Genomic DNA, 26,079 nt, shown 5'->3' with positions numbered 1-26,079 from the left:
CATTTCCTTAGGTGGGGATAGGACAGGAGGCACCCCCGAGAAGCACGAAGTTAACACAAATATATATATTTTGGCCCTGGGGCTTCAAAACTCTGAATTTACAAAGTATTTGAATGGTTCTTTGCTTCAGGGCTCTTGAGCTTCAGCAATATGACTAAATCCACCTGCGCTCTCATCACCCTCGCTGACGGGCAAGAGAAGCCGAGGTGGAAAGGAAATAGGGAACAATGGCATCAAAATAAGATTTATTATTTCGAACCAAGATTTGGAAGAGACAGACATGGCAGATAACAATGAAACAATACGCCAGGCTCCAGCCGCGACAAAGGATGGTACTGAAAGGCTTATGGGCAGATAGAAATTCCTATTTCTCTGGTATCAAAAACAAGAGAGCGAAAGAGTCAGAACATCGTGGTCTGGAACTGTCTAAGGGGGAAGCAACCGAGGTCCTTGGGTGCATAGCACAGCAGCAGAGGGTCGGAAGAGTTTGGGGCCCAAACATAACAGCAAGAGCAGGACTCTCCCCCACACCTTAGGAGCAGTGCTAAAACCCATCTTTCTAAAAAAACTCGAGTTGTCCTTTATAATAAATGATTACTCACGAGCTTATTGCTACAAATTACTTTGTACATCACCTCAACCCAGGAGACAGCTGAAACCCATCGTCAGTGAATCAAGAAAAAGAAATCTCCCACTACATAATTTTAGCTTGTTGAAGGCACTTTAAAGTCTTTTAAAAATTGCTCCAATTACTGACTTGTCTGTAGAAGGATTTTAGTCTTACATTTAAAATTAGAAGTGACTCAAGAACTGTATTTAACTCTGGCAAGAAAACGCAGCCGGTCTATAAGAAAAAGAAAGAGGTAAAAAGGGAAGTGACAGGTACAAACTTACTCTCTGGTGAAGTCTCTGTAGGTTTCTTTACTGATTTAAGCGGATTTAAAAGAGAGTATTATCTGTATAACTGTGAGAAATTTAAATGGAATTGGAACTTATCTTCCTTGTACTAGAATCTGAATACACGTGCCTAGCTTATCTTTTGGAAGATTACTTAAATTACAATTAACTGTGTGAAACAAAAAGTATTTGAAGGAGTGCCGCCTCCTCCTCCCTCTTCTCCAGCCGCTGCTCACGGGAACCTGGCTCACAACAGAAGGGAACAATTTGGAACAAAATCCTTTTCCCCCAAAATAATTCTCCTTTATTTTTTTGCATAACATTTTTGTATTTCCAACTATAAATAAAAAAATGATTAGAAAGAAGTTACAAAATTGTGTCGAATGGACCAGAATGGCACAGAATTTCTCACATATGATAAATCACTTCCCATCTTCCTCTTCCTCCTCCTTAGCCGCGGCGGGGCCTTGCGCTTGGCACCGTAGCTGAGGGGGCCACATGTCAGTCGCTGACGATCTCATTTTCAGAATCTAAAAAAAAAAATATCCATATATGGATTTCACGTATAGGAAAACCCAAACAAACCCCAAGAGGGCCACATGAGATCGTGGACCCGGAGCGCGCGGAAGATGCTCCTGCCAGAGCGTGCCAGCCGCCGCCCGCATTTTGGGTACCGGAGGGAAACGGAAACCAAAATCCTCCGTTAACACATCACCCGGGTCGTACTGAAAGCTTAGAAGCATAAACATATTTATGCTGGTGGCAGAACCCAAGCACCTTGCGGAGTCACTCAGACGGAGTCCCGATTCCTGCGGGGGAAGAGCTAGTCTCCTAGGAGGCAGAAACAGAGAAAGCCAGCAAAGACGCCCAGTGTTCGTCTCGGTTTATGGGACGCTGTCGCTGAGTGAGGAGGGGAGGGGGACGCGGCGCTGCGTGCCAGCTGGCGGCTGCTGCAGGAGGCTGCTGCAGGGATGGCGGGGCTGCTGGGGCGAGTCGTGGGCACCACCTCTCCTGCGCCTGCAGGCTCAGCAGCACGGCCCAAGCTCGCCTCCCTTGTCCGACGGAAACGGAGCCAAGCCGAGGATCCTCCTCCCACCTGGGAAGCAGAGATGCCATACTCTATGCCAGCAGAGCACAAGGCAGGGATGGGATCCGTCAGCCTCCACCACCCTTTGCACACCGCAGGGCGAGATGGCCGGCCAGACGCGAAAGGGTGCAGAGATGCCGAGGGCTTGAAATGACAGTACCAGAATAACATGCAATGAGGGCACCGAGAGCACAGCACAAGACTGGAGCAGCAGCAACACGGGGTGCCGCCACGCGTCCCCCGCATCCCGCGGTACGTGCCCCACCGGTATGCGTTGGCTGTGCTGGTGACAAGCTCACAGTGACACGCACCAAAGCCCCTCACTCTACGGCACGGAAGCATGCACGCTGTTACTGGATCTGCAAGCATGTAAGGGTTTTATATAGCATACGGTTTGCTAGATGCTTTCAGAAAAAACGCAGTGAGTCTTTTAGAACAGCAAGGGGGGCAAGGGACATCGGGGAAAAGCGCACTGTGCAAACAGACGTCGTCTGTGTTTGGCATAGCTCCTGGTGGGTCTCCACATGTTAGGCTTTGCTTTTATTAAATGCGGTCCCAATTTCCTCCCTCCCGTATTTCTTGCTCTGCCTGCTTGTAGGAAGAATCGCTTTTAAAGGATGTAAAATCGTGTCTTGATCGTAATTACTCCCTGAGCTTCTGACCAACATCAGTTCTGTACATCCAACTGAATCCACCACCGTTCTCAACATCTGCTCGCTATTGATAACCAGCATTTGGCACAGAAATTAATCCAGAAAAACAAAATAAGACAAAATTAACTATCTCCAGGTAATGGGGAAAAGCCTTAAGACAGCAGTGGGCCTGACCCCCGGTCGCACCCCAGGTCAGCCATAAAACCAAAACCAGAGCACGCTCTCCAGGTGCCCGGCTCTTCATACAAACCCTCGCAGATCCTTAGCCCACGTCCCAAGGACAACCTCTCGACTTCTTATTCTGAAGTCCATCCGAACTTTCAATCAAAGACTGAAAGGGCAACAGCACTGGAGAGATCAGCGAACTCAGTTATACTCAAAATTCTCCCGGTGCTGGGGAGAACTATGGGGAGAAAGGCAGTGATTACACATCTTGTCGCTGCTGACTAACAGTGAGAATGATATTAGATATAGTCTATCTGGCCTGATAAACAAAACCCGAATGTTGAGGAAGTTTTTACCTTATTTGCAAAGTAATTAAAAAACAACAACACACGAGTAAATTCTTTTTTTGGGGTATTTTACGTCAGACCTAAAGAACACCCGTTTGAGAAGGACCGGCAGCCGCTTATTTCTTCTTAAATTTCCCAGGTTTTTACAATGTGTCAAAGCCCTGAATAGCTCAGAAAAACTACGATAGACACAAAAAAGTCCCCAGAAGAGTGGCTCACCATGCCCATCCTGTCGCTTGAAGCTGCTCGAGAGCAATGGTGCCGTAGCTGCACTCAGCGGTGCCTCAATAGTGAAAGGCAAAGTATGGGGATCTTTCCAGGGGGGTGGGGGGGAACCCCTAACTTTTCCTTCTGCCTTGTTAATGTGCAAATACAACACCACTAAATATATGCCGTGAATCCCCCCAGTGGCACTACACCAAAAGATATTAACCCAAGCTCCCCTTGCTCACCAGACTTTGAAAAACCAAGAACTTGTCACAAGAATTTCACTGTTATAACTGATACTTTATCAAAATAGCAGGTCGTCCTCCATGGATAGCTTCCCCACACTTACCGAGCAAAATCTAAAGCTTAATGAGGCTTTGCATGTAAGGCTGAAAGCTTGAATTACGCAGCCTCTAAACTCTTCATGTGAAAGTTATTTCAAGGGAGAAGTTTTATAGTCAAATATAGATCCAAGCGTATGTAGCAGCAGTCTTGATAGTACACTACAACTGTCACTCTGGAAAAAAAAGGCAGAAAGGACCACATAATTTACAAAAGTTGCTGCCTCCTGGTACAAGCTTGACTTTCAGATGAATCAGTTACAAGTAATCTATTTACCGACACAGCTAACGTCAGCATCACAGTACATCCACATCCCTCTGAGCAACAAATTCTCTCATAATGCAGAATTTGTGACCTGACAGCTCCTAAAATCCATTTCATTATGTTGCATTTCTGGAGCTTATCTGCATTAATAAAAGAACCAGCACGGTCAGGGCTGGAACATCACCTTCCTGCTGCATCTGCAGGGACGGCTCCACAAACAGACCTACCTGAAAAAAGCAAGTATCGCCCCAGTCAAAAGTCACCGACGTGTGTAAGTCACAACACAATTCCCATCTGATCAACGGTTCATTTCAGGAGTATATAGACAGGAAAATAATTGTATTTACCAGGTTTCTTCAGAAGAAACACAACAAGGATCAGCACACCAGGCAGCTTGCCCAAATACTCAACTGAAGCTCAGCCTGCCTAAGCGCCAGCCAACCCCAGCCCAACACCACAAATCAAAGAAATGCTCATCAAGGATTCAGGCAATAATAAGTAACCAGGGCAAGAAATTCCACGCGATTATGGTTTTGCTGTTTTATAAATTCAATCCCATAGCAAGATATTCATCCATCCGTGACAACGAAGAGCACATGAACTCCCTGCTCGCGTACTCTGCAGAGACCTTGCCCACATTCAGCAACCATACACCTCTGCAGCGCCGCTACCCTCCACAAACATCACCAGAAATCGGGGACTGAGAAGGGCAGACGAGGAACCAGAGAAGGCAAGGAAACCTTACTAAGGTATTAAACATAGTCATGAATTATTTCGTTTGTGACTTCTGTCTTCAAGCCAACACTTTCAACAGCATCTATTGAAAACTCAGGTGGGGGCTAGTTGGCAGCAAGGCAGAAAACTAGATAGGTTTTTGCCATATTAGCTAACATCGGAGGCGTGAGTCTTACTCAAAAAGACTTGAACCTTTTGCTTAATTAGGGGGGGGATATGGAAAGCAATGCTGAGGTCAAAACATTTCAGAAGGGAGACTTCTGATTACAACTCTCCAAATCCAACTTCCAAAGAATGTAGGAGGACGGACGCTCTTCCTACTCAAACATGCGCTAACTGAACAATACCGACATGGACCCAGCGAGCCCTAAGTCCACGGGGCTTGTTTGGAAAAATTCTGAATGTTCTCGGAATTTAAAATAGTGCACTGGGACCACAAAAAAAAAAAAAAAAAATGCTTGAAGGGAAAGTGCAACTATTGACAAAGCCAAGTTAAACTAATGACTGATTCAAAAGTATTAGGGATTTCCTTCCACAAATACCAAATGGCAAAACCTGCAACTTGATTAAGAAGTTCATTTCAGAAATACTGCCTTTTAGCATGAGCGTGCCCTATTCCCGAACATGAATCTCTCTGTAGGAGCAAAGAGGCTGCCACATTTGGCCTGTTTAATCCCTCATCTTGTCTCTGACACCAGCCAATGTCAAATGTTTCAGAGAAAAGTAAAGAAGTTATACAGTAGAGAGCAAAAAAGGAGCACTTTGGAGATAGGTGTAAAGTAATAGTTTCCTAATAGTAATAGTATTTCCTCTTTAAAGTTGTGGAATGAAGACCAGAGTTAAACATGCAAAGAAACTGCAAGGGACAATTTTACGTCATTCTCTTGAATGAAGGGAGGTTGAATCAGGATTTGCAGAAGAGCCTTAAACCGCTCAAGTGTTTCTCCCTGCCATCTCCCGCTCCCCACTTTGCATCCCCGCGGCAGACAAGCAGCGCCGGCGGCAGCGGCTCTCCTCCCCGCCCAGCCCCGCTCCAAGCAAGCCGGGGATGCGGTGGGAAAACAGGATGTGATTACGCATTTAGATACTCCATCACGATGTACAGCAATCGGAAAGCCAAATTAATGGCATATGGGCAAACTTAATTTGGCGTTTCTGAACTACTGGGTGCGTGACTTGGCAGTTTAAAACATTCTTTCAATATTTGTATTAAGCTTCTATAACTTCTAAAAGATTGAAAATCAGGGGATCTGCGAACTCCCCCATTAAAGCCTCGTATTTAAAGCTGAGGATCCGTACTGACTTCACACGCGTCCTTGCAGAGCAGCGCTGGGAACGTTAGGAGATGGCAGAGCTACGGGACACAGCTGCAGGCCTGCAGCCAGCGAGGTAAGGAATTCTGCCCAGCGGGTTTGACCCCTGCTTGCTGCACATCAAAGCAGTATTCAGAGTCAGGAATAAAATCAGTTCAGTTCTGGGATCTGCAGGGGAAATGTCTTTTTGGGTACAGACCCCCCACCTCCGATGGTGCAGCACGGACCCCTCAGGTCCCTCTCGCTCCTTTGCTCACCTTTTGCTCAAGAAGTTGTCCCATTTATTTCATCTCATGTCATTTGCTTAATTGCCACCGAGGCTCAAAGCACCCTTTGACACGATCGGCACGATGGAGGGTAACAAAACATAGCTTGAAGTTAACAGTCAGGAGAACTGCAGCCAAGACGGCTATCAGAAAATTAAAATCATGAATACTGAAATGCAAATATCAACCTCTGAGCCATTACTTGGCCCCGATACCAGCTAAAGATGCAACAGTTCGGAACACACCCGCTAGAAATCTGGAAGCTGCATTTAAGCCTCGCTCACACAGGCTGCCCCCGCCGCCGGCTCTGCCTGGCTGCACAGCGCATGCAACGCAGCCGCCGGCCTGGGAGAGGAGGACTCCCAGCGAGCTGCAGCACACATCGCAGGCTTGAACGTATGCAGCACATACAGCAAAGCTGCACAGGTCGGATGCACGGGAACACAGAAGCAGAAGTATCAATCCTCTTCCAGCACGCCCTTTCCTAAGTTCTCCTGCAGCCTACACCAATGACGGCGACCACCAAGAGCGTGCTTGCATCGGGGCCGAATTTCATATCTTTGCTTCCTCACATTTAAGTGATGCCAGGATAAAGTTAAAAGGGCTTCCCTAGCGCTTTTCCATGCAGGAGAGGCAGAGTCCACGTGTTTCTTTCGCCACCTACCAAACTCTAGCATCCTCATGTGTACCACCAGCAGTACTGAAGATACCATCTGCTTAAAGGAACCCATCTAATGTTCCAGTCTGGTCTGCTTTGCGGCAGCGTAACACCAGAAATACTGCAGCGGGCAGGGGATTTCAAGCAACGTAATCTGCGAGGTGGCACTACGCGACTTCTGGAGCACCGTTTCAATTCTACCGCTGCCAAGAGGTGGGACGTGTCAGTTACGGGCAGAACCTGAGAAACAGTGGAGGCATCACATCTGCTCCTCTACACAAGCCAAGGGATAAGAGTCTGGAAAACAAACGTAGAGTTACCCGGAACAGCTGGGAATGGACACAGTTCTACGTTTTAGAAAAACACTGGGTTTTTCACACAATTTTCAAGCACAAAATGTTTATTTTTCTTCTTTTTAATCTATACAATTTCTCGGGGTTTTTAGTGCCACTGACTTTGTCAGTATACAAGGGATGGACTATACAACAGGCAATAGCGACATAAACTGTAAGATTCAGTGCAAGCCGAAGGAAAACTGCTGTGAGAACATATTTTACATGTTTGCTCATGAAGCATACAGACATGAATCTAAAAAACCCAAACAAATTAAAGATACATGTTACAGAGAACAGAAATCTCTTACTACAGTAAGTATTTTGCCCAGGCAGAAGACTCTGCATAATTGTCTATAAAATTCAATTCTAACTGAATTGATGGAATAATATATTCAAAGGGTACAAACAAAATAATTTAGACAGATATAATGCTCAAAGTACAATAGAACTATACAATTCACAGCTTGGCAGCACAAGACATCTCTGCCCTTCAGCAGACAGTATAAAATGCCATCGCAGTAGAGATACAGAGCAACGTGCCTTCGGATGTGACCGCGTGGTTCGTGATCTCTGCCTGTAATGCTCTCCCTTAGCGCTTTCTGGTGAAAAGAGACTTACCATCAGCAAATCAGTTTTAGTGGTTCTCTTGTGCCTTTAGACTGCGGGGTGCAGATGGAGACTCTACGCGCAGTGAAACGGGCAAAAAGCAACTTTCAAACAGGAGGGAGGTGTCCATGCCACCTAGAGCGCAAACTTAATTGAAACTAAAAAAAAAAAACCAAACCAAAACAAAACCAAGTTTTCAAACAAAGGGTGGTGAGACTCCAAAACTGTAGTATCAGATATGAAAAAGAACAGCTTCATGTTTTTATCCGTTTTAGCGTGAATACCGCTAGCACATCAGTGGCAAAACACCGCTCTTGACCTGGACGGGCGAACCGAAGCCAGAATACACACAAGCGCTGTACTTACACGGTTCTTACAGTAACCTGGAGATGTGTTCTCCTACAATCAAGATTTCAGTTAGATTTTTTCACTTATGAAACATGCATGAATTTGTAATTTAACTAAACTATAAAAGCCCACTAGGGGAAGGAAAATGTAATCCAATTTGCTGCCGATCCAGAAGAAAACAGTATTTGCCTGCCTGCTAGAGAAATAGATTGCTGTCTACCACAACTTTACCAAAGACTGGGGAAGAGAATGAATTGCACTGCCCGAAGCTACTACCTGTCCTTATATACAACTTACTTGGATCGCTCTGTAAATGCTCCTATTTTAAAATGTGCGTTTCACTACTCCTTGTACAAACACAAACAAGTTTTTGATCGGCATCTCAAACAAACCTCACCTCACAATTATTTTTTTTTTTTTTAAAAGCTTGAGAAATGAAAATTCAACCCATGAATTAAAATAAAAGCATTTACAGCAGAATGAAACCGATGAAGAACATCGACTGTAAACCTTCAGTATCTTTGCAAATAAAAAGAACTTCAACTCACAAGCAGATTGTAAATAAAATACACCTTTCAAATAATTTTACATCTCTTTCCAGCTGGAACTGAAAAGCTGAAATTCAAGGCACTGTACTCCTGCAGGGGTTAGTACAATTTTCTAGTCATCAATTCAAGTACATCGACTTTAAGGATCGCAAGTGTAAAACATCAGAACACAACAGAATAAAGTGTCTTCAGCGATGAAATATAAGCAAATATTGCCGGAACAAACAAACTAATCTTTTGTGAAACCATTTCACAGTGATTGCTGGATGCAGTGTATGGCTGTGTATGCTAGCGGGCCTGACCCGGACCCCCGCCTCGTCCAACACGGATGGCATCTACAGATCAAACGCTCCACGTGACAACGCTGAAATCATCGTTACCTATGGCAAGGCAACCGAGCTACGTCATTCGCAGGCGCGGGCCAGGCGTCTCGGCAGCGGGTCGCTGCAGCGGCACCGGGTACATCTGCAAGCAGGTTTTGCCGAGAGGCGAGAACCGTGCAACGCTCGGACCTCCGACAATCCCGGGCTGCACGGCCGGCCCCGACCACTGCGCTCCGTAAACGGGTGTAGGGAAAACTCCTCCGTACTGACAAAGAGGCATCGCACAAGGTGTCACTGTGCCAGAGAGGGCAGGCCCTGGCATAGGCACTGGCGGGGACGGTGAAGCTCCAGGAGCTAATGCAGCGGGCATGGGGCAAGACACTGGAACAACGCACTTTTTCCCCAATCCCGTTCTTACCGAATTAACCTACAAAAAGAAAAATAGAAAAAGCGTCGCTATTAAGCTCCTCTTTCCCCGCCTGCCGCAGGCAGCGCTGGCGTGCCCAGACACCGGGGGCGGGGGGGGGGGGGTCCTTTGGGTTTTTTTTATTTTTTCTTGTGGTTTTTTTTCTTTTTCTTTTTTTTTTAAACAAAAAAATTGGAACTGAATAGCAAAGGTTGATACGGGGAGGAGGGGAAAGCCGTCTGAATATAATCTTACTATTTAAGGAGGCAGGAAGCAGCGTTGAATGGGTGAGAACTGAATGCCACACAAAAAGCCATGAAAAACCTAAAATGTCCAAAGTAACCCATGTATCTTTTATTCTCGGTCTCGGGCATAAAAGTAAATAAATTAAACTAAATGCAGAATTAAACCAAATCATTAAAAAAAACCCAAAGTCTTGGAAAAAAAACAACCCCCCCTCCAAATCTTGCAAAAAAACCAACAAAAACCCCCCAAATCTTGCAGAAAACCAAAAAAATCCCCAAATCTTGCAAAAAAACCCCCCACCCAAAACACCCTAAATCTTGCAACCCCCCCCAAAAAAAACCAAATCTTGCAAACCCCCCCAAATCTTGCAAACCCCCCAAATTCTTACTGCCATCCCCAGAACAGGTTTTAAAAATTCTAGCGCATCTTTCTGTAAAAAGTCATTTGTGCTGGGTCAATTTGGCCTCTAAGGGTAGCGAAGAACGGAAAGAGCATTTTCCACGGCAGTTACGTACCCAGCACTGGTGGTGGCTGAGACCAGGCGAGGTAAACCAGCAAGGACACAGCCGGAGCTGCTCCTGCCTCGGGGGCTGCTGGAACCAATTCCAGCTATTTTTCTAAAATTCTATTAACATCCACTTCAATTATTCAGTTTTTGCATGCGAGGGGCAGAGAAAGAGCTCTCCTTCCTAAATACGGGGATGGCGGAGCTTCCCAAATTATACGCTCCACCGTGCGCAACGCCACGGAAACAATCGTTATCCAAAATGCTGCCCGCTCTCTCTACGGGTGGGGTTTGCAGCGTTTCATTACGTTTTTAATTTCACAGAATTTACAACTCCCTGCCGTGGTTCCCACCACGCCAGCACTTATTCACGGCATAAGAAAAAGGGTATTATTTAAGTCCGGGAATCTCCCATTAATTTGATATTTCACATTAAATTGATAAAATTGGTATGATGGTGAAATTTCAGCGGAAAAAATGAATATGTGTATAAGACTGTACGAATGCTTACTCTATGTTTCTGATTTTAGTATCTCTTCTCAATTAAAAATAAAAATGGCAGTGTCACTCTGGGATTTACTGCTTTGGGGCATTAACCTGTGCTCCAAAGCAAATTTTAGAAAAATACAGAAATATCTGATATCCTTCTTCACTGTCTCCAGTTCTAATCTGAAACCTGAATCTGATGGTGAGCATCAAACTAAGAGAAACAGCTGCTTCGTTATAATGAATCTAACATTATTAATGTATAAATATCCACCAAAATTAACAGCAGAAACCAAAGAACAATAAACAGAGGAATGAGGACATATTTTTAAGACCTGAAGACTTCTTTAAGCTATTATTAGACCCTTGTTTTAACATCCTCAAAATGACGGTTTCCACCAAACTAGACAACTGTGAGTGGATGACAACGGATGCCCGTAAATGTACCCAAGCGAAATATATAATTTCTTATACAAGCAACAGATTATACAGTAGCACTGAAAATGTAAGGTGACATTTTAGCAAGTGGTCCTATTTAAAAGTTCTAACTTGAAAAAGCTTATTTTCAGTTCTTCTAAAATACTGGGAAATCTACCTCTGCCTGATTCATGCTTCATGGCTTTTTCGTTCTCAGCTAAATTACTCGGTAAAGCAGCAGCTGTATTTAAGGCTACGTATGTGCGACCGGGAATAAAATTGCATCGTGCTCCAAAACTAACCATTACACATACTTCTTAAAACCTGTTAATGTCGTGACAAATGCACGTTAATGATTTAAGGTTGCTTCCTCTACCTTCGTCGCATGCTTCAAGGGAGCGAAACACACACTTTAAGAGGCAACAAGACATCTAGCTCTTGCGTCTTCCCCTGGATAGAAGTCTCCTGGCCAAAGCCATTTTTTAACCATCATCTTTTAACCAGCTATGACGACTCAACACCGATAGAGGCCGAAACAACCCATTTCTTCCTGCATGTAGATGCCGACTGAAACATCAAAACCAAGGTGCACCAGAAGAGTCCTCAAAACAGCACAAGGAGCTATGGATTTCCCAGCTGTAGGAAAGCCATGAGACTACAAGTCACTTTGTTCATAAAATTCAAAGGGAAGCAGATGGACATTCGCGCAGCGATGAACAAGGTGTGTACCTACACTGGGGTCAAAGTCACAGCTGTAAACAGGACTAGCTCGGCATTTCAATCAATCAGGCTGGTATTTTAACGGAGGTACATCGAAGGAAGCCCCCGAGATGCACGGCACGGCCGGGCGCCTTGTCAATGGTAAGGGTATTTCACCCCGAGCACAAGGCCTACAGCTGCCGGGGGGCTGAAGCTCACAAGTGAAGCTGTGAACCCGCAGGTTCTCCCGCCACTCACGAGCTGGCCAATTCCGTGCTGAAAGGACACATTTGTTATCTGCAGGTCCCTGCTTGTCCAGGTGACCTCTCCTCTTAGCTATTACCATGTCGTTTTGGCAAGTCAGTTCAAAAGGTGCCAGTTCTGGCACAAGCTGTCAATTCCAAAATGTGCATCAACTACAGCACACTGTATCCTAGCGGTGACAAGGCTTCAGCTCCCAGCGCATCTTCTGGGCTTTGGTATTCTACCCACAGCTTGCAGATACAGGTGCAAATTGTTTCTTTTATACTGAAGTTGTCTTGGGAATTGAAAACAAGCGGTACAATATCAGACTCCTGTACCCAGCTCAGTGCTTAGAGATCACTGAAAAACAAAAGATCTTTATAGCCATAGCCTGCAGTCATATAGGAGAAGCGTTTGGGGTTTATTTAAAATACTCTAATCCTCCTGCAGGAGCGTACAGCAGAAGCGGTCTTTTCCCTTCCTAATTCAAGTTTAGACAGTGCAACACTAGCAATGAGGAATGAGATTGAGTACGTGACTTAGCCAACTACGGATGGCATTACTTCATTTTTAATATTACAACCTTGATTTACTTCTGTTTGTTCTGCTGCCTGCCTAGAGCCTCGTAAAGTCAGCTGACCTGGCCGTAAGCAGGCTGGTAAGGTAGACATAGTCTCAAACTTAATGAATTTAAGAAACGCACTGCATAATTTACCTCTGTCATCACCATGTAAGAAAGTCTGTCTGCTAGAGACAGACCTAGAGACAAACCCCCTAACAGAGGTTTTTGTTTGTTTGGGTTATTTTTATTTTTGGAAGGGAGACTGGGTTGACGTCCTAAAATGTATCCCGTACTATATGGGAAGGAAGTGCAATTCCTCCCCCTCCTCTTTCCCTCTGCATCTCAATTAGCCTCCTCTATAGAAGCAATACACTTACTTGACGAACACCTATGGCGGCATCTCAGCCTGCTGCCTTCGTACCTCCGCTCACGCCGCCTCCTCTCCTGCGCTTGCCAAACTCTCCCTGCACTAATAAACCTCTGCCCCGAGGGCTCGTACAAGAGCCACCTCTTGCTCCTGCTTCCCCAAATGCCTGCCTTTTGCTGCCAGTCCTTCCCTTGCCGCCATTTATTCCTGTTCCCCCAAATAATTGTACACACTCATTTAGAAAACAAGAATAATATATACACAGAGTAGAACATACACAAAAACACACGTAAAAATGAAACAAACCCCACTGGACAAAGACTATGGTACTTCAGAAAAAAAACCAAACCTGGTCTTTGGACTTCTTTCTTTAATTCTCTACCTTGCCATCATGCTTTACCAAGCAAGCTCTAAAGTGCCACTTTAGCAATATTCATAGCTACAGTACTGTGAAAGTATATAGCTAATAGTTGTGTTTGACTTATAAACATCACAAATATTTATGTTTTTACATTAGAACAGATGAACCCGGGTAATTCTGCTGTGAAAGCTGACTGTAACTATCACAACTCATTCTAAAAATGCAGGATTTAGATTATTTTTCTTCCAGCTACATTTTGATGGCTACGTTATTAGCATTACTGTTTTACTTCTGTACGGTCCAACCACCATCGAAACAAAACCGTCTGAATCACAGGACAGGGTTAGAGCTGGCTGCCAACAGAAGCAGGGCAAGGATGCCAATACATCTTTTTTATCACGCTCTTCCAGTTTGCTGAAAACCCGAAGTTATTAGGTGCTACTGAAGATTTGTGGTTGTGCTCTTTCCGGTTCCTGGAAAGCTATTCTGACATTCAGACCGAGAAGGCAGTGTTGAATAGCTTCAAACACAGACTCATCCTATTTTTTTATTATTCTTCCAATCCAGTGGAGACGGAAGACACAGTAAAAGGTGTTAATAGTCCTTCCGCTCCATTTTCGCGTCTGTGGCTATCTCCAGAAAGCCTGCTTCCCAGGCAGCCAGCTCATTAAAATCAAGACGTACTAAATGTAAACAGATGTGCAGCTATTACTGATGGTGTCTAAGCCCCAGCACACGTCACCGGCTGACACAGACCTGCACGCTTCACAGAAGCAACCTTATTATGGACTTGGAACATATTTACAGCTTTTTTTGGGGTAATAGTTTTTTCTTTAAAACCATGGAGCTACGTAACAGTATGAAGAATAGAAAACATATTTCTGGTAAGCCCTTTATTCCCAGGCATCTTCAAATAATACCTTTAACTACACAATATTCAGTACTCTTTACACACAAGGCAGCTCATGTTCCTGGGCGGATTCCTTGACTGGTGGTAACCACAATTACCTGTAAAAAAGGATTATTTCATCATGTCTTCAACACGGATGAGCACGAGAGAAATAACTATTATCAGGCAGTTTGACTTCAGTTCTTCCTAATATCTCCTATTACATTTCAAATTACTGATGATAAGAATCCACGTGTATTTCCATGTTTAAATAAAACATCTGAAAAGGAACATTTCAGTGCTCCTGTGACATAGCTGAAGGTTCCCCCACAAACTTCTAATATTTGTCAACCAGGATTTGCAGCCAAACTGACAGGTAACTTCCACAGAAACAAAGCAGAATTTAAAGTCTTCCTTTGCATCCCAATTATTTTATTGCTTTCTACACTTCTGATGATAAAGAGGAAGAAAATAAAACCACTAACTCTTATTAAACACACCACCAATTTCCCTTCCGAATTGATTTCCAACCTTAAAGAGTAGCCTTCACTTAGTTAAAAAAAAGGTACCAATAATATATTCACACAGCAAACAATTTGCTGACGGTGGTAGAAGCATCTCAAGAAAAAAGATAACTCAGGAAGGTTAGTCCTCTATTTCCAGGATGAAAGAGAAGACTTGAAATCAGCCACACAACTACCCTGCATATTAATAACAGTGGGTGGGCAAATAAGGGAAAATAATACATTAAAAAAACCCCAAAACCTCTACCCCTAACCAATAAGGATTTGTTGCAATTTTCCTTTGGCCTAAGAGACTGAAAAAAAAAATTGAATACAGAGTAGAAAGGGGCCATTTGGTTTGATGCCTTCTTTGTCCTACCTTGTATAACAGAAGGCCTAGACTTTCACGCCAGGAGGATGCTTATCGCCTACGTGGCCTCTGTGTCACGTGCAAAAGCTCTGTGTGGTGCCAATTCCAGGGGACCTATAACCAACAGAGCACCATGGGACAACTCATATCACTCCTGCCCCTGCTTAAAAACTCTTCACGGAGCCATCTTTCTGTCCAATAACCTCCAGAGGAAATTTAGAAGTGAAGGTATGAATACTGCCTCCCTCCTGCCCCCCATTTCTGATCATCGCACGGGACCAGCGATAGCATCTCCTTAAACAAAACACCCAGTTGGAAGATATGAGACAACCTGCCCTAACAGTTTACTGCTAGTTTGTTCCAGTCAAAAAAAAAAAAGGGGGGGGATAAGAATCACCCCATTTCCAGTTTATCTAGCCTTTCTTTCCAACATAAAACCTTATTATAACTTTCTCTGATGGGCTGGAAATCTGTTTACAGCTCTGTATTCTTTTCTTGCAAAGGCATTTTTGTATTTGATCAAAAAAGATGACAAAAAGATGGTGTTAACAGATGGACTGAAGAAGTACAGCCTGAGCTTTATATACTCAGGAAAATATTTCCACCCCTTACGCTATTTCCTGAGTTCTTTTTGACTTTTCAATACCATTTTAAAAGGTGGACTCAACGGTGATTCAGTGCAGCTATAACATCTCCCCATGTAACTCATCCAAGAACTGATGTTATGGGTCACTTGTCTGGCTGTCCAGACTAAGGGTCCTTTCACACAGTTTCCTTCCTCCTCTTTTGGCTATTTTTCTCCCAACATCGCGAAGCCCCCTCCTCCCTTAACTTCCATTTCCCCTTCAGGGCGAATTTCAAAAGGTACGATCAGCAGAGTGACGCTCAACTCCCAAAACAGCCCTTGTGCTGTTGTAAAAGTCTTTTAAGTCATATCTGCTGCCCTGTTTTCTGTCATCTCCGGCATGCAGTGCCATCTTCATGGCCAAAATACCCCAACAATAACCATGCTAGGAAGATTTGCCATCTACCTTTGCACCTCTTCCGCAGCCCGCACGGCTCTACAAGGACTTTATGCACAAAACTACCCAGGGCAAGCTGGCACGGGGCTCGCAAGGTCTCCAACCCACCGCTGCTCTTCCAAGCAACAAGGAATGATGTGAAATGAAGAGCAGGGAATCCCAACCTCTCTGAGCTCTTGCTAAATTATCTCTAAGAGACTTCAATCGGTCCCGTTAACTCCCTGGAACAACTACCATGTTCTAGAAAGAAATAAACCCTCTAAAATCAGTGTATTAAGACAGGGACATTCCCGTTCCTCTCGCAGCGATACTCTGCCCTCTCCACAGGCTTTGAAACAGAGACACCAAGACTGCAAAAGGTAACATTAACCCTAAATCGATGTTAACGGGCGATTTAAATAAGCAAAATAACCACTCTCTTTTCCAGAGTTATAAGTGGGCAGGCAGAACAACCCACTGAATACTTCAAACTACTGCAGGAGTCTCGGGGAAAAGACATCAAGCTGCAAAAAGCACATCAAGAGAGAGCAAGAAGTGACTTAACAGAACAAAATCTGTGCCCTCACCATCACTTTCTAGAAAACTTCAATCTGCATTTACTAGCACCTCCTTTGACTTATTTTGTGAGAACTAATAGGGTCTTAACTAGATGTTGCTGTTACTCCAGAATGGGTTTATCCTGGTTAAACCATCACCATGCAGAAGGATTATTTACTCTCTGTTTTCTTTTCGTTTATGACAACTAAGAATTGACATGAAATTGCTTAATAAATATGCACAAATGCTTTTCCCTGTGAAGTCAGCGACCCTACTAACTCCGAAACCAGCAGGTACCAAAGCAGACGCGTTAATGCGGTTCCTGCTTTGGCACGTCTCACCTCAGGGATAACTACAGAGCTACCACTGCTGCATACAGGTTTTTTTTTCCCCTTCAACATGCCAAAAAGGCAGATCCAGTTATCTTGTTTTTCAGGAATTACAAAGCAGTCCCTCACTGGTTTTGTTTTCGCTATTTCTTTGCTTTTAAAATTAATTTATTTTCCTCTACTTTGGCTCAATTTCCAGTCTTCCAAAAAAATAAATCCAGCAAAAATTATTAGTCAAAGAATCATCCAATCGTGAGGAGGAGGAAGAGGTCTGGAAACCCAGACCAGGGTGGGACAGAATGGGAAACGGGGATTCTGGATACATCTTCATTTTTGTGCCTGCCTCCATATCATCACTCAGCCATGAGAACAAGCACTGAACGCAGACACAAACGCACGTCGCAATGTTTTTTTCCTGCTCCTGAAAATAAGACGGGATGAATGGGGGCGCTTCCAATTTCCATTTTGTTGTAGTTTACTTTCACAGCATTTCTGAAGGTGGTATTTTCATGAGGCGGAGAGCCTCAAAGACGCCCAGTACAACAAGCAAGGGTCAGAAACACATCCAGCTGTCCCCTATCTCGGCACAGTACTCGCTCCACTTCCACTAAAACACAGGCTCGCTACTGCCAAGCCACCAGCCCAGCCACTGTTCTGCCTAAGGAAGATTAATATTAAACATCAAAAAGAAGAAAACTTTAGGAATAGTTAAAACTTAAGTTGAGCAACATATGGTTAACAGCATGAGCATTGCTGTATATCGCTGTTAATAAGCAGTTTGCAATTTAAAAATATATATTTTATATATATATATTGCAGCCCATATATCCCTCAAGATTATTCCAAAAGACAATTTTTAAAAAATCTGGTTTAGTACTCAACGAAAAGAGACGGACATTTATAGGAAGCATCTATCTGAAGCAATTTTAGTCTATGTCCTCCTCCAAATCTGAGCTCTGCAAAGGCTTTCAGACACATAGCAAAAGGTACGTTCTTCAAGGAGTGCCACTTACTCCACATGTCTCATTCTGCGTTTGCATGGGATTAGCCTTTGGCTCCATGTCTTGCCTTTTTTGGTTCTGCTTCAGTTGGTTTAAAGAAGGTTTTGTCTGTGCAGCTCCAACAGTTTTGCTTGTCCACTGGTCAACCAGCTTGTGAAGATCGTCTGTGAACGTCCCTTTCTTGTTGTTACTGTTGTTGGCCTGAACCTGCAGGGTTGATTGCGGGAGGGGCTCAGGACACGTTACGAGACTGTTTGTCGAGGATCCTGGAAAATCACACACAAAGAAAGTTGACGATGGCATCTCTGCTTCACCACTTTGCTGCTCAAACAGTTTCTCATCTACTGCAATTCAAATGGTGGCTTTTCGGACTTTTAACCCTCCCCCTCCTTTCTACAGAACACCTTTGCTTAAAGAAATGGTCTAAGTCCAATGCGTTCATATTTTCTATCACATCACGTTGCTTCAGCCACTAGCTGTTGCGCCCACAACTTCTCTCTAGGTGAAATTAATGACTCAGAGAGAAGAAACAAATGCAGTCCCAGTAACACGGACATCCTGAGGCTTACAAAGTCTCTTCAGAGGAGACTACCACGAGAGAGTGGGAGGCAGGATGTATTACTTGCTAAAACTGCACGCATTTAAAAAATTAATTTACCATCTATTTTACTTGCATAAGTTTACTGTCCTCCTGGAAAAATGTAATTGTCATATCGGTTACAAGTAGGGTTGGCTACTACGCCTCAAAGGCTCCGGGAACCCACAATCTCTCTCAGTGATGTTAGGACCATTTACTCTGCCATCTGCATATTTTGGGGGAAAAAAACTCATCAGGACCATGGATGTACAGAAGAAAGAGGAGAGAGGAGGACATAGTAGGTGTGTGAGTTTTTGAGACAAAGATAAAGATACAGAACTTTTGGTATAGATAAAAGCAGACAGGAAGAGTATTGACAGATTTAATTTTATACGTTCACTTATTTCTAGAAGAACTAGGGAAAAAAAAAAATCTGTCCTTTTTACGTGTTGGTAACTACAAGTCTGACACAGCAAGATCAGCAGGGAACAGCAACTGAAGGTGCCTGAATTTGACCTAAGCAGAAAATAGAAAGTAACTTTTCAGCTAACTTATTTGACATAGCTAAAGATTTGAAATAAAGACCATCTCTCCAAGCAAAAAGTTCATAGAACTGTAGTAAAATTATTATATAAGCAAACATGAACATTCAGTCTTCTTTTTTCTGTTAATCAGTTACTAGCCAATGAAACCGAGTAAACTAATTAGTCCTATGGTTATATAAAATACGTTAATAACCTTTAAATGATCATGCATTCAACCTGCAACGTAACTTCTAAGTGAGTACTGCTCATTTCCTTTTCCTTTGCTTGGGGGAAAGGGACCAGTGAGAAAAACAAGTATTTTGACAGGAAAGCTCTTCAATTAGTGTTTAATATTTCATGCAGCTCAACAGAAACGAGATCGTTTTAAGCTATAAATTCCTCCAGCAGAGAACTGCAGTCATATAAAGGTGTGTATTTCAGAAAGACAAACACTGAATCCAGTTTTCTCGCCGCATGCGTGCACAGTCTCACACACAAAGAATACCACAACTGTCTTGCAGCATGCGTGGTTCCCAAGACATCACAGCACATGCATTATTATGAAAGTATCACAATTTATACAGTCTAATTTCATATCAGTATAAGTGCATCAGCTCTATTTATTAAACAACTAGCTTTTAGTAAAAAATAATTAAAAAAAAAGCAAAAAACATCCCATGCCATGAAGGAAATACTGAGAAACAAAAATGGGATAGTTACTACTACTGTGATCTTTGCCTAGACATAGTCGTTTCAAGGTGGACCCTACAAGGTAAAACAATACAAGACATACAGAATTAGGTAAGACTAAACACAACAAATCTGACGGACAAGCTTCTGTACTTTTAAGCAATCGAAAAGTAGTTATTATGCAAGAAAGGACAGACAAAGTCAGCAGTTCAGGTGAGTAAAGGAAGTCTAAATAACTGGACAGCTCAAACCTTTCTTAATGTGCAGCCATTCAGAAGCTTTGAAAAGTACAATAGCATGCCAAAAGCAAGGTCTCATGACTTAAAGATGTATTTGTTTGGGGTTTTGGTTTTTGGGGTTTTCTGTTTGGTTGGTTTTTTCTTTTTTTTTTTTTTTCCTTTTCTTTTTTTCTCCCGAATTGCCTTGGCTTCCTCATAGAGGGTTTTGATTCCTACTCTATTTATGCAGGAAATGATGTCAATTCAGTTTGTGATAGGAGGCCAAAAATGCTTTCAGGAACAAGTCAAGCTAGTCTGGCTGCAAAGACAAACTGTAAAACAACCCTAAAAGTCCTGTTTTACAAGTCCAAAAAGATACATTGTTCTGCAGGTCTGAGGCCAATTGTTTCCAAATACTTTATTAGTAGGATTTGTGTCTAAATGTGAGATTCTGAACTTCAATTGAAAGTAACCGTGAATGAGTTTCCCTTATACCTTGTCCAAGTGCAGAAAAATAATCCAGCAGAGTAGCTGAGTTTTCATTTAAACAAACTACGTGTTTTTTTCATTATCTCGTTACATCCTTCATCATGATTTTACATATTCTGTTGGCTAGATAGTTAGACTGCCAGAAGTGTACTGAGAACCCTACTTGACTGTCAGATCTTGCCAGACATAAGCACCGTTTCTATTTGAGTGCCAAATTTCCTGAAAGGTATTTTGGACTTGGTAAGAAGAGTATCATTATGGTATGGGAGGAGATGAATCTCTGACATGGGGCATGGCAAGTTTATTGTGAAGAAGCACTTGAAAACATGAGCAAAATCAGGGAGTGGGGCAAAAAAGCAAGACACAGGATGGACGTGCTTTTTCTCTACAGCAAACCAGTGTCGATATTTTATGTTACTGTGCCAGAAATGCAGATTTAAACTCGGAGATTGCAGGTCCAGGTTGACATGGGCTCTGAATGAGTCTTCAAAGGAGAAAGGAGAGACATCAGTCAGAGACTGAGGAAGAGAAAGTAAAGAGGGAGGAGAAAAAAGGGAGAAGAAATGTTTGTGTTTTGATATGGGTGGCATGAGGAGGAACAGAAGGATTGCTTTGAAAGATTTTCTTATTATTTCATGTAGTTTAATGAGGTTTCTATTCCAGGAAAATCAGGAGGACATGACTACAGTAATGCCTTATGCAAGCATGACCAAGTTTAGTTTCTCATCTCAAAGCCTAGATAACAAATACAAGTCACATTCACAACTGAACAATCCGTGTTGTATTTTTAATTTTTTTCCCCCTCTTTTTCCCCTCAGTTATACCTTACCTTGCCTATCTCTTAAAGTTAGCTAGCAACTCCCATTATGGAAACATCAGCGGCAGTAATACCAGAATGCTATTTTCTTAACTGTCCTGCAGCATTCTGCGGGTAGCAATAGGTAGTATTTGGCACAATATGTATGCAAGTGAAAAGCAACTGCCCGCGAAAAATAAAAGCAGGCAGCTGACTACAGTACGTGCTCAAATGCATGTAAAAGAGTTTAATCACCAACCCCTCCGCTTCCTGAAAACTGAGTCACAAGTTTATATGCACCTCGGGTGCCAAATCAAACCTGGGGCCCCCATACGTGCGGGGAAGCAACAGAGAACAATGATACTAGACAGAGTCACAAAATACCGCGTGAGCGGAGCCAGCGTTAAGGAAAATATTACAGGAGAGTCAATCACCAAAAAGAGAGCTAGTTCTTCCAAATTGCATCACTCCAGCATGTTGCTTGGGAGATGAGAAACGTTATCTCAGTGGTGATATTGCCTGAAGCAGGGACTGACAATCATCGGCTACAACTCGTTTGAAATTCAAATTCAATTAAAAATGCATTTGCTTAACCTAATTCACCAGATTAATTGTATTGCTTCTAAAATCAAGGTGTTTAATAGCTGTAAAGTTAAGGAGATGAATCATAACTAAGATTTAATCTGAGACTGCAAAAGTTCAGCAGCATGTTTTACCTCCAATTCCAGATTTCTTACGTGAGAAATTAAGTAGCTATTATATCATACAGGACAGAAAAAATCCACTGTCCCATATTTGCATTCTAACAGCTGCCAAAAACCTCGAAAGCTAAAATAAAATTGAAATGGCAATAAATTGTTAGACCATTTCCGTAATCGCGTATACACATACAATATATTAATTACTACAGACCTGACAAAAATCGCTTTCCGCAAGATTACAAGTCTAAGCCAAATGGAGTTTTTGAAAATTCCACTCACAATCAGCGCAAACTCTTCCCTAAGACACCCTTGCAATTTAACCCAGGGAAGGAGCTCAGGCTAAAATTATGCTGAAGCCCATCGAAAATATTTTATTCCATGAAAAGTACAAAGGAAAAGTCAATACTGGACATGGGGAACAGATCAAAAAGCTGTTCTGGGAGAACACTGCGAAAGCGTTCAAGTTTGATGGATCTTGTAACCAGGGCAAGATATTTGGGAAAACTATCTTTAATGCATCTGAACGTTTCTTTTTAAAAGCGTGCTGCTAGTTTGTCTGCTAATACAGTACAGGCCTCACACTGGAATATCCAAGCTCCCCAAAGGGCTGTTTGTCCTTAATCAAACGTACAGATTCAGAGCATTTCTGAAAATCCAGCACAACTCTTCCCAACAGCTCTCAAACAAACAAAAAACCCCAGGGAAACCTCGACTTGTGGAATAGAGCCGGGACCCTGAACTGGCCGGACAGCCGCATCCCAGCCCCGCAGGCCCAGCGCTCGCTCACCACCTCTCTCCAACGCTCTCCCACACTCGCTCCGCTTGCTCAAGCGGGCAGCAAAGACGCAAACGTGTTTAGCACCTAGTCCAAACGTTCGGCTCTGCCTGCACGCTGGGTCAACCTACGTCCCCCCTTCCAGGGGGGAAGGAGCACGAGCCAGCTGGCATTCCCAACATCATCATCTAGCACTATTTTTCCTGAGGCCCATGGTCACGGCTGCTCTGGACACCGGCTCAATGGAACCACCAGCCGTACGTCCTTCCAGCGGCAGTCCCAAGCCCAGCTGTCCTTGGGGAACAGATGGGGCCGCACGCAGCCCCATCTTCATCCCTTCACACACAGAACCACCAACCCGTTGGACTCACCGGGAAAACAAGCTAAAATAACCTCCTATCCCCATCAAAACCTACCAGTAATTCAGCTGTGGAAAACTGTCCAGCAACTCAAGTGACAGGCAGTATTTGAAACTAAGCTGCGCGCTCTGAGCAGCGGTGACTTTGGATGGATGTGTCAGGGTTAAGTGCCTGAAACTCAGTCCATCTCCTCGTATGACTCAGAAATGGGGGAGTGCAAACCTCCTCTCCGAACACTTCGCCCAGAAGAAACCGAGAAGAGAGCATATGGGCTGAGAACAGAAAGCAATTAGTCGTGCCGAGTTATTTCGGCATTGGGGAACTTCACGATTTGAAGGATTTACATATTCCCTTGGTTTCATTCACAATATCCATGCACCCAAACATTTTTAATATGCTGGTTTTTAATTGCCATCTCCCAGTCTTTTTGCATCCTACTGAAAAGTAATTCTGTGGAAGATTAATGAAACGACTTCTGGGAATTACACGTGCAGAGGAAGAAACTACTATGTCCGTTATAATACCAAGGGGGAACATTTGTGAACTGAGAATTCCCCCCTCAGGTTCTCAGAAAAAAATCCCTGAATGCAAAATTGTCTCACGACTTCAACAGTCGTTAAAAACTTGCATGATAATAAATTCAGCATGCCGAGCAGTAAACATCAGTTTTCAAGAACCTGAGTGCTTGGACTTTTAGGGACCTCAAACAAAAAAATCAAGATTATTTTTTAAAATATTGTTTATTCATAAAGTTAGGAGGAGTGTATTTGAGTGGTCTTGTGCCTTTGATCTGTACCACTTGGATAATGATGAGCAATGTAGAACTCCAGTCGGAGATCTGATATTAATGCAAATGAACAGTTAGTTAACCAAACATTTTCTCAAGAACTTTCTAATGTTATATGTAAGTGGCCTATAGTACCTGTTCAGCACAACATATCTTTATTGTACAAGCAAAATCTGTTTGCCTAAAAAGCAGCATACATGATTGGGTAAAAAGGTCTTAATTTTTTAATTAAATAGCTTGATATCATTGGTTGAATTGCCAATTACTTTAGAAGTCATACAAATAGGGTACAAATAGCAGGTGCACAATTATTTGAAACAAAAAATACTGGATCCTAGCAATCCATTTCAAAGTATCATCTGAAAAATCTGATATTGCTTTTTACTTATTTATGCTTTGATGAACTGCTAATTGACTTCATCTCTGAGGTCACATAAGGTCATAAGAAAATAAACTGAGTGAAGTGCTTCAGCCAGATCAGCTTACACAAAAAAAGTTGGCGGTACTCTCCCTTGGAGTAACCAGATCTGCCTGCTGCTTACGAGTATATAAAAAATTGCTCACTTAAAGTAATTAAAGTGAATGCATGGGGAAGAAAATCTAGAAAACAGATTTTGAAAGAACTAGCTGGAGCACTATTGTCTCAGCATTTCCACATGCAAAGAGCGGGGAAAAAAAATTAAAGAAAATAGAGTGGATATAAACAGTACTGTATATCGTGTTAATACAGCCCTTGTATGGAAGTTATACCCTTCAGTGACCTTCTAGTATTGTATCAGCTTGCTACATGCATGTCTTCATAGTCCAAACATGTGTGAAAGAGACCATTCGTCTACAGAAGGATGGATTTCTTTTTGTTGTCGCTGGAACCGGGACAGCAGACATGTATATTTGCCACATTGCAAATAAAATTACTTCAACATAAATCACATAAAGTACAAAAGCTTTGATACGTCCAGGGTAAAATTTACCATAAGGCTATATAATAAATGATGAGATCTTCCACACATGCTTTTGGTGCCCAGGCACGAGCCAAAAGCAGTGCAAAAAAAGCTTTCATATGAAAAATTAATATAAATAAGGTGTGTTCATGATGACTACTTAAAAAAAAGATAAAAAGAAAGAAAAGATGGTTCAGAAAAAGGGGCATCCTGCCAAACATATTAGAGATATAAAACATGGAATTGGAAAAAGGGGGTAAAAGAAAGATGGACTGTGATAAAATACAAAAGAACAAATACAAACAGATGGACAAAGACACAGGTCCACTGAGGAATCTGGTACGAGGTTTGCTACTAGATTTATAGGTCACTCTCTCAGACGTTTGGTGGAAAACCGTCCAGCCTGCAAATGAATATAAAGGGAAGAAAACAAAGACACTTATAAAGTACAAGTAGCTGTCATCAGATGTCCTATACCATCAGTCAAATCAGCTTTGTTAGTTAAACATCCACATCTCCATTTTAACTTTGCCAAAGAGGAGTAAGTTAATTGACCATACACAAAGGATGCAATAACAGCAGAAGAGAACATAGATATTTTGTAGATTAGTTTGGCAGGATGTGCAATGAGAGGAAGGTATTTTAATCATCATTATAACTTCCAATATGCATGGCAACAAGATCAGTCAAAGCCTACGGAGGTGTGCAATACACAGAAGTATCAGAGGTCGGGACTGGGGAACACAGCCTATCTACAGTCATTTAGCTGGGACTCCAAAATCATGCACAAAGTTAACCCCTTAGATAAAGGAAACATAACTTGGTTCTCTGGTTTTGGTTTTCTTTTTTTCCTTTTCTTTTATTTTTTTCCCCTCACACCCAAGATGGTTTGGTAGTTTATAATGAGGAACTCTGGGTCTCCCAGTATCAAGGGGCTAAAAAAAAAAAAAGCCCCAAACGAACCAAAGGAAACAATCACCTATCCTTCTATATCTTTTTTGGTTTCCTTTCTTTTTTCTCAGAAGTCTGTAAGGCAGACTCCAGAAAAGGTGTCAGTATAAAGCCACTGCTGGCAAAAATAAAAGGTGTTTCCTTCCTAAAAGCTTGCCTTCTTGAGTGTTGACTCTTAACACTCGGTAAGATACTTTACTTTTGTTCTTCTGACAATACTGCAACGATCTTTTT

At 42.7% G+C, this 26,079-nt stretch overlaps 1 protein-coding gene across 13 annotated transcripts in view; it reads right to left on the bottom strand.

Annotated features, from left to right (window-relative positions):
• Window positions 1-228: 228 nt before the first annotated feature.
• WNK2 (WNK lysine deficient protein kinase 2) overlaps window positions 229-26,079 on the bottom strand; it is a 121,615-nt gene continuing 95,764 nt past the window's right edge. For 7 of the 13 annotated variants that reach the window (XM_076345901.1, XM_076345894.1, XM_076345898.1 and 4 more), the window contains 4 exons: window positions 25,199-25,297; window positions 19,859-19,903; window positions 18,050-18,303; window positions 7,323-9,521 (listed from right to left, as the gene is read on the bottom strand). In XM_076345901.1, coding sequence (XP_076202016.1) covers window positions 9,171-9,521; window positions 18,050-18,303; window positions 19,859-19,903; window positions 25,199-25,297 — 749 coding nt within the window. In that variant the 3' untranslated portion in view covers window positions 7,323-9,170. Of the gene's footprint in view, window positions 1,428-7,322; window positions 9,522-13,341; window positions 14,395-18,049; window positions 18,304-19,858; window positions 19,904-25,198; window positions 25,298-26,079 lie in introns of those variants that run through there. The other 6 variants (XM_076345905.1, XM_076345899.1, XM_076345900.1 and 3 more) reach the window with 4 other exon arrangements.

This window comes from Aptenodytes patagonicus, chromosome 8 (assembly GCF_965638725.1).
Source record: "Aptenodytes patagonicus chromosome 8, bAptPat1.pri.cur, whole genome shotgun sequence".
In the NCBI taxonomy this organism is placed as follows: domain Eukaryota; kingdom Metazoa; phylum Chordata; class Aves; order Sphenisciformes; family Spheniscidae; genus Aptenodytes; species Aptenodytes patagonicus.
This window is presented reverse-complemented; position numbering and strand designations above follow the sequence as displayed.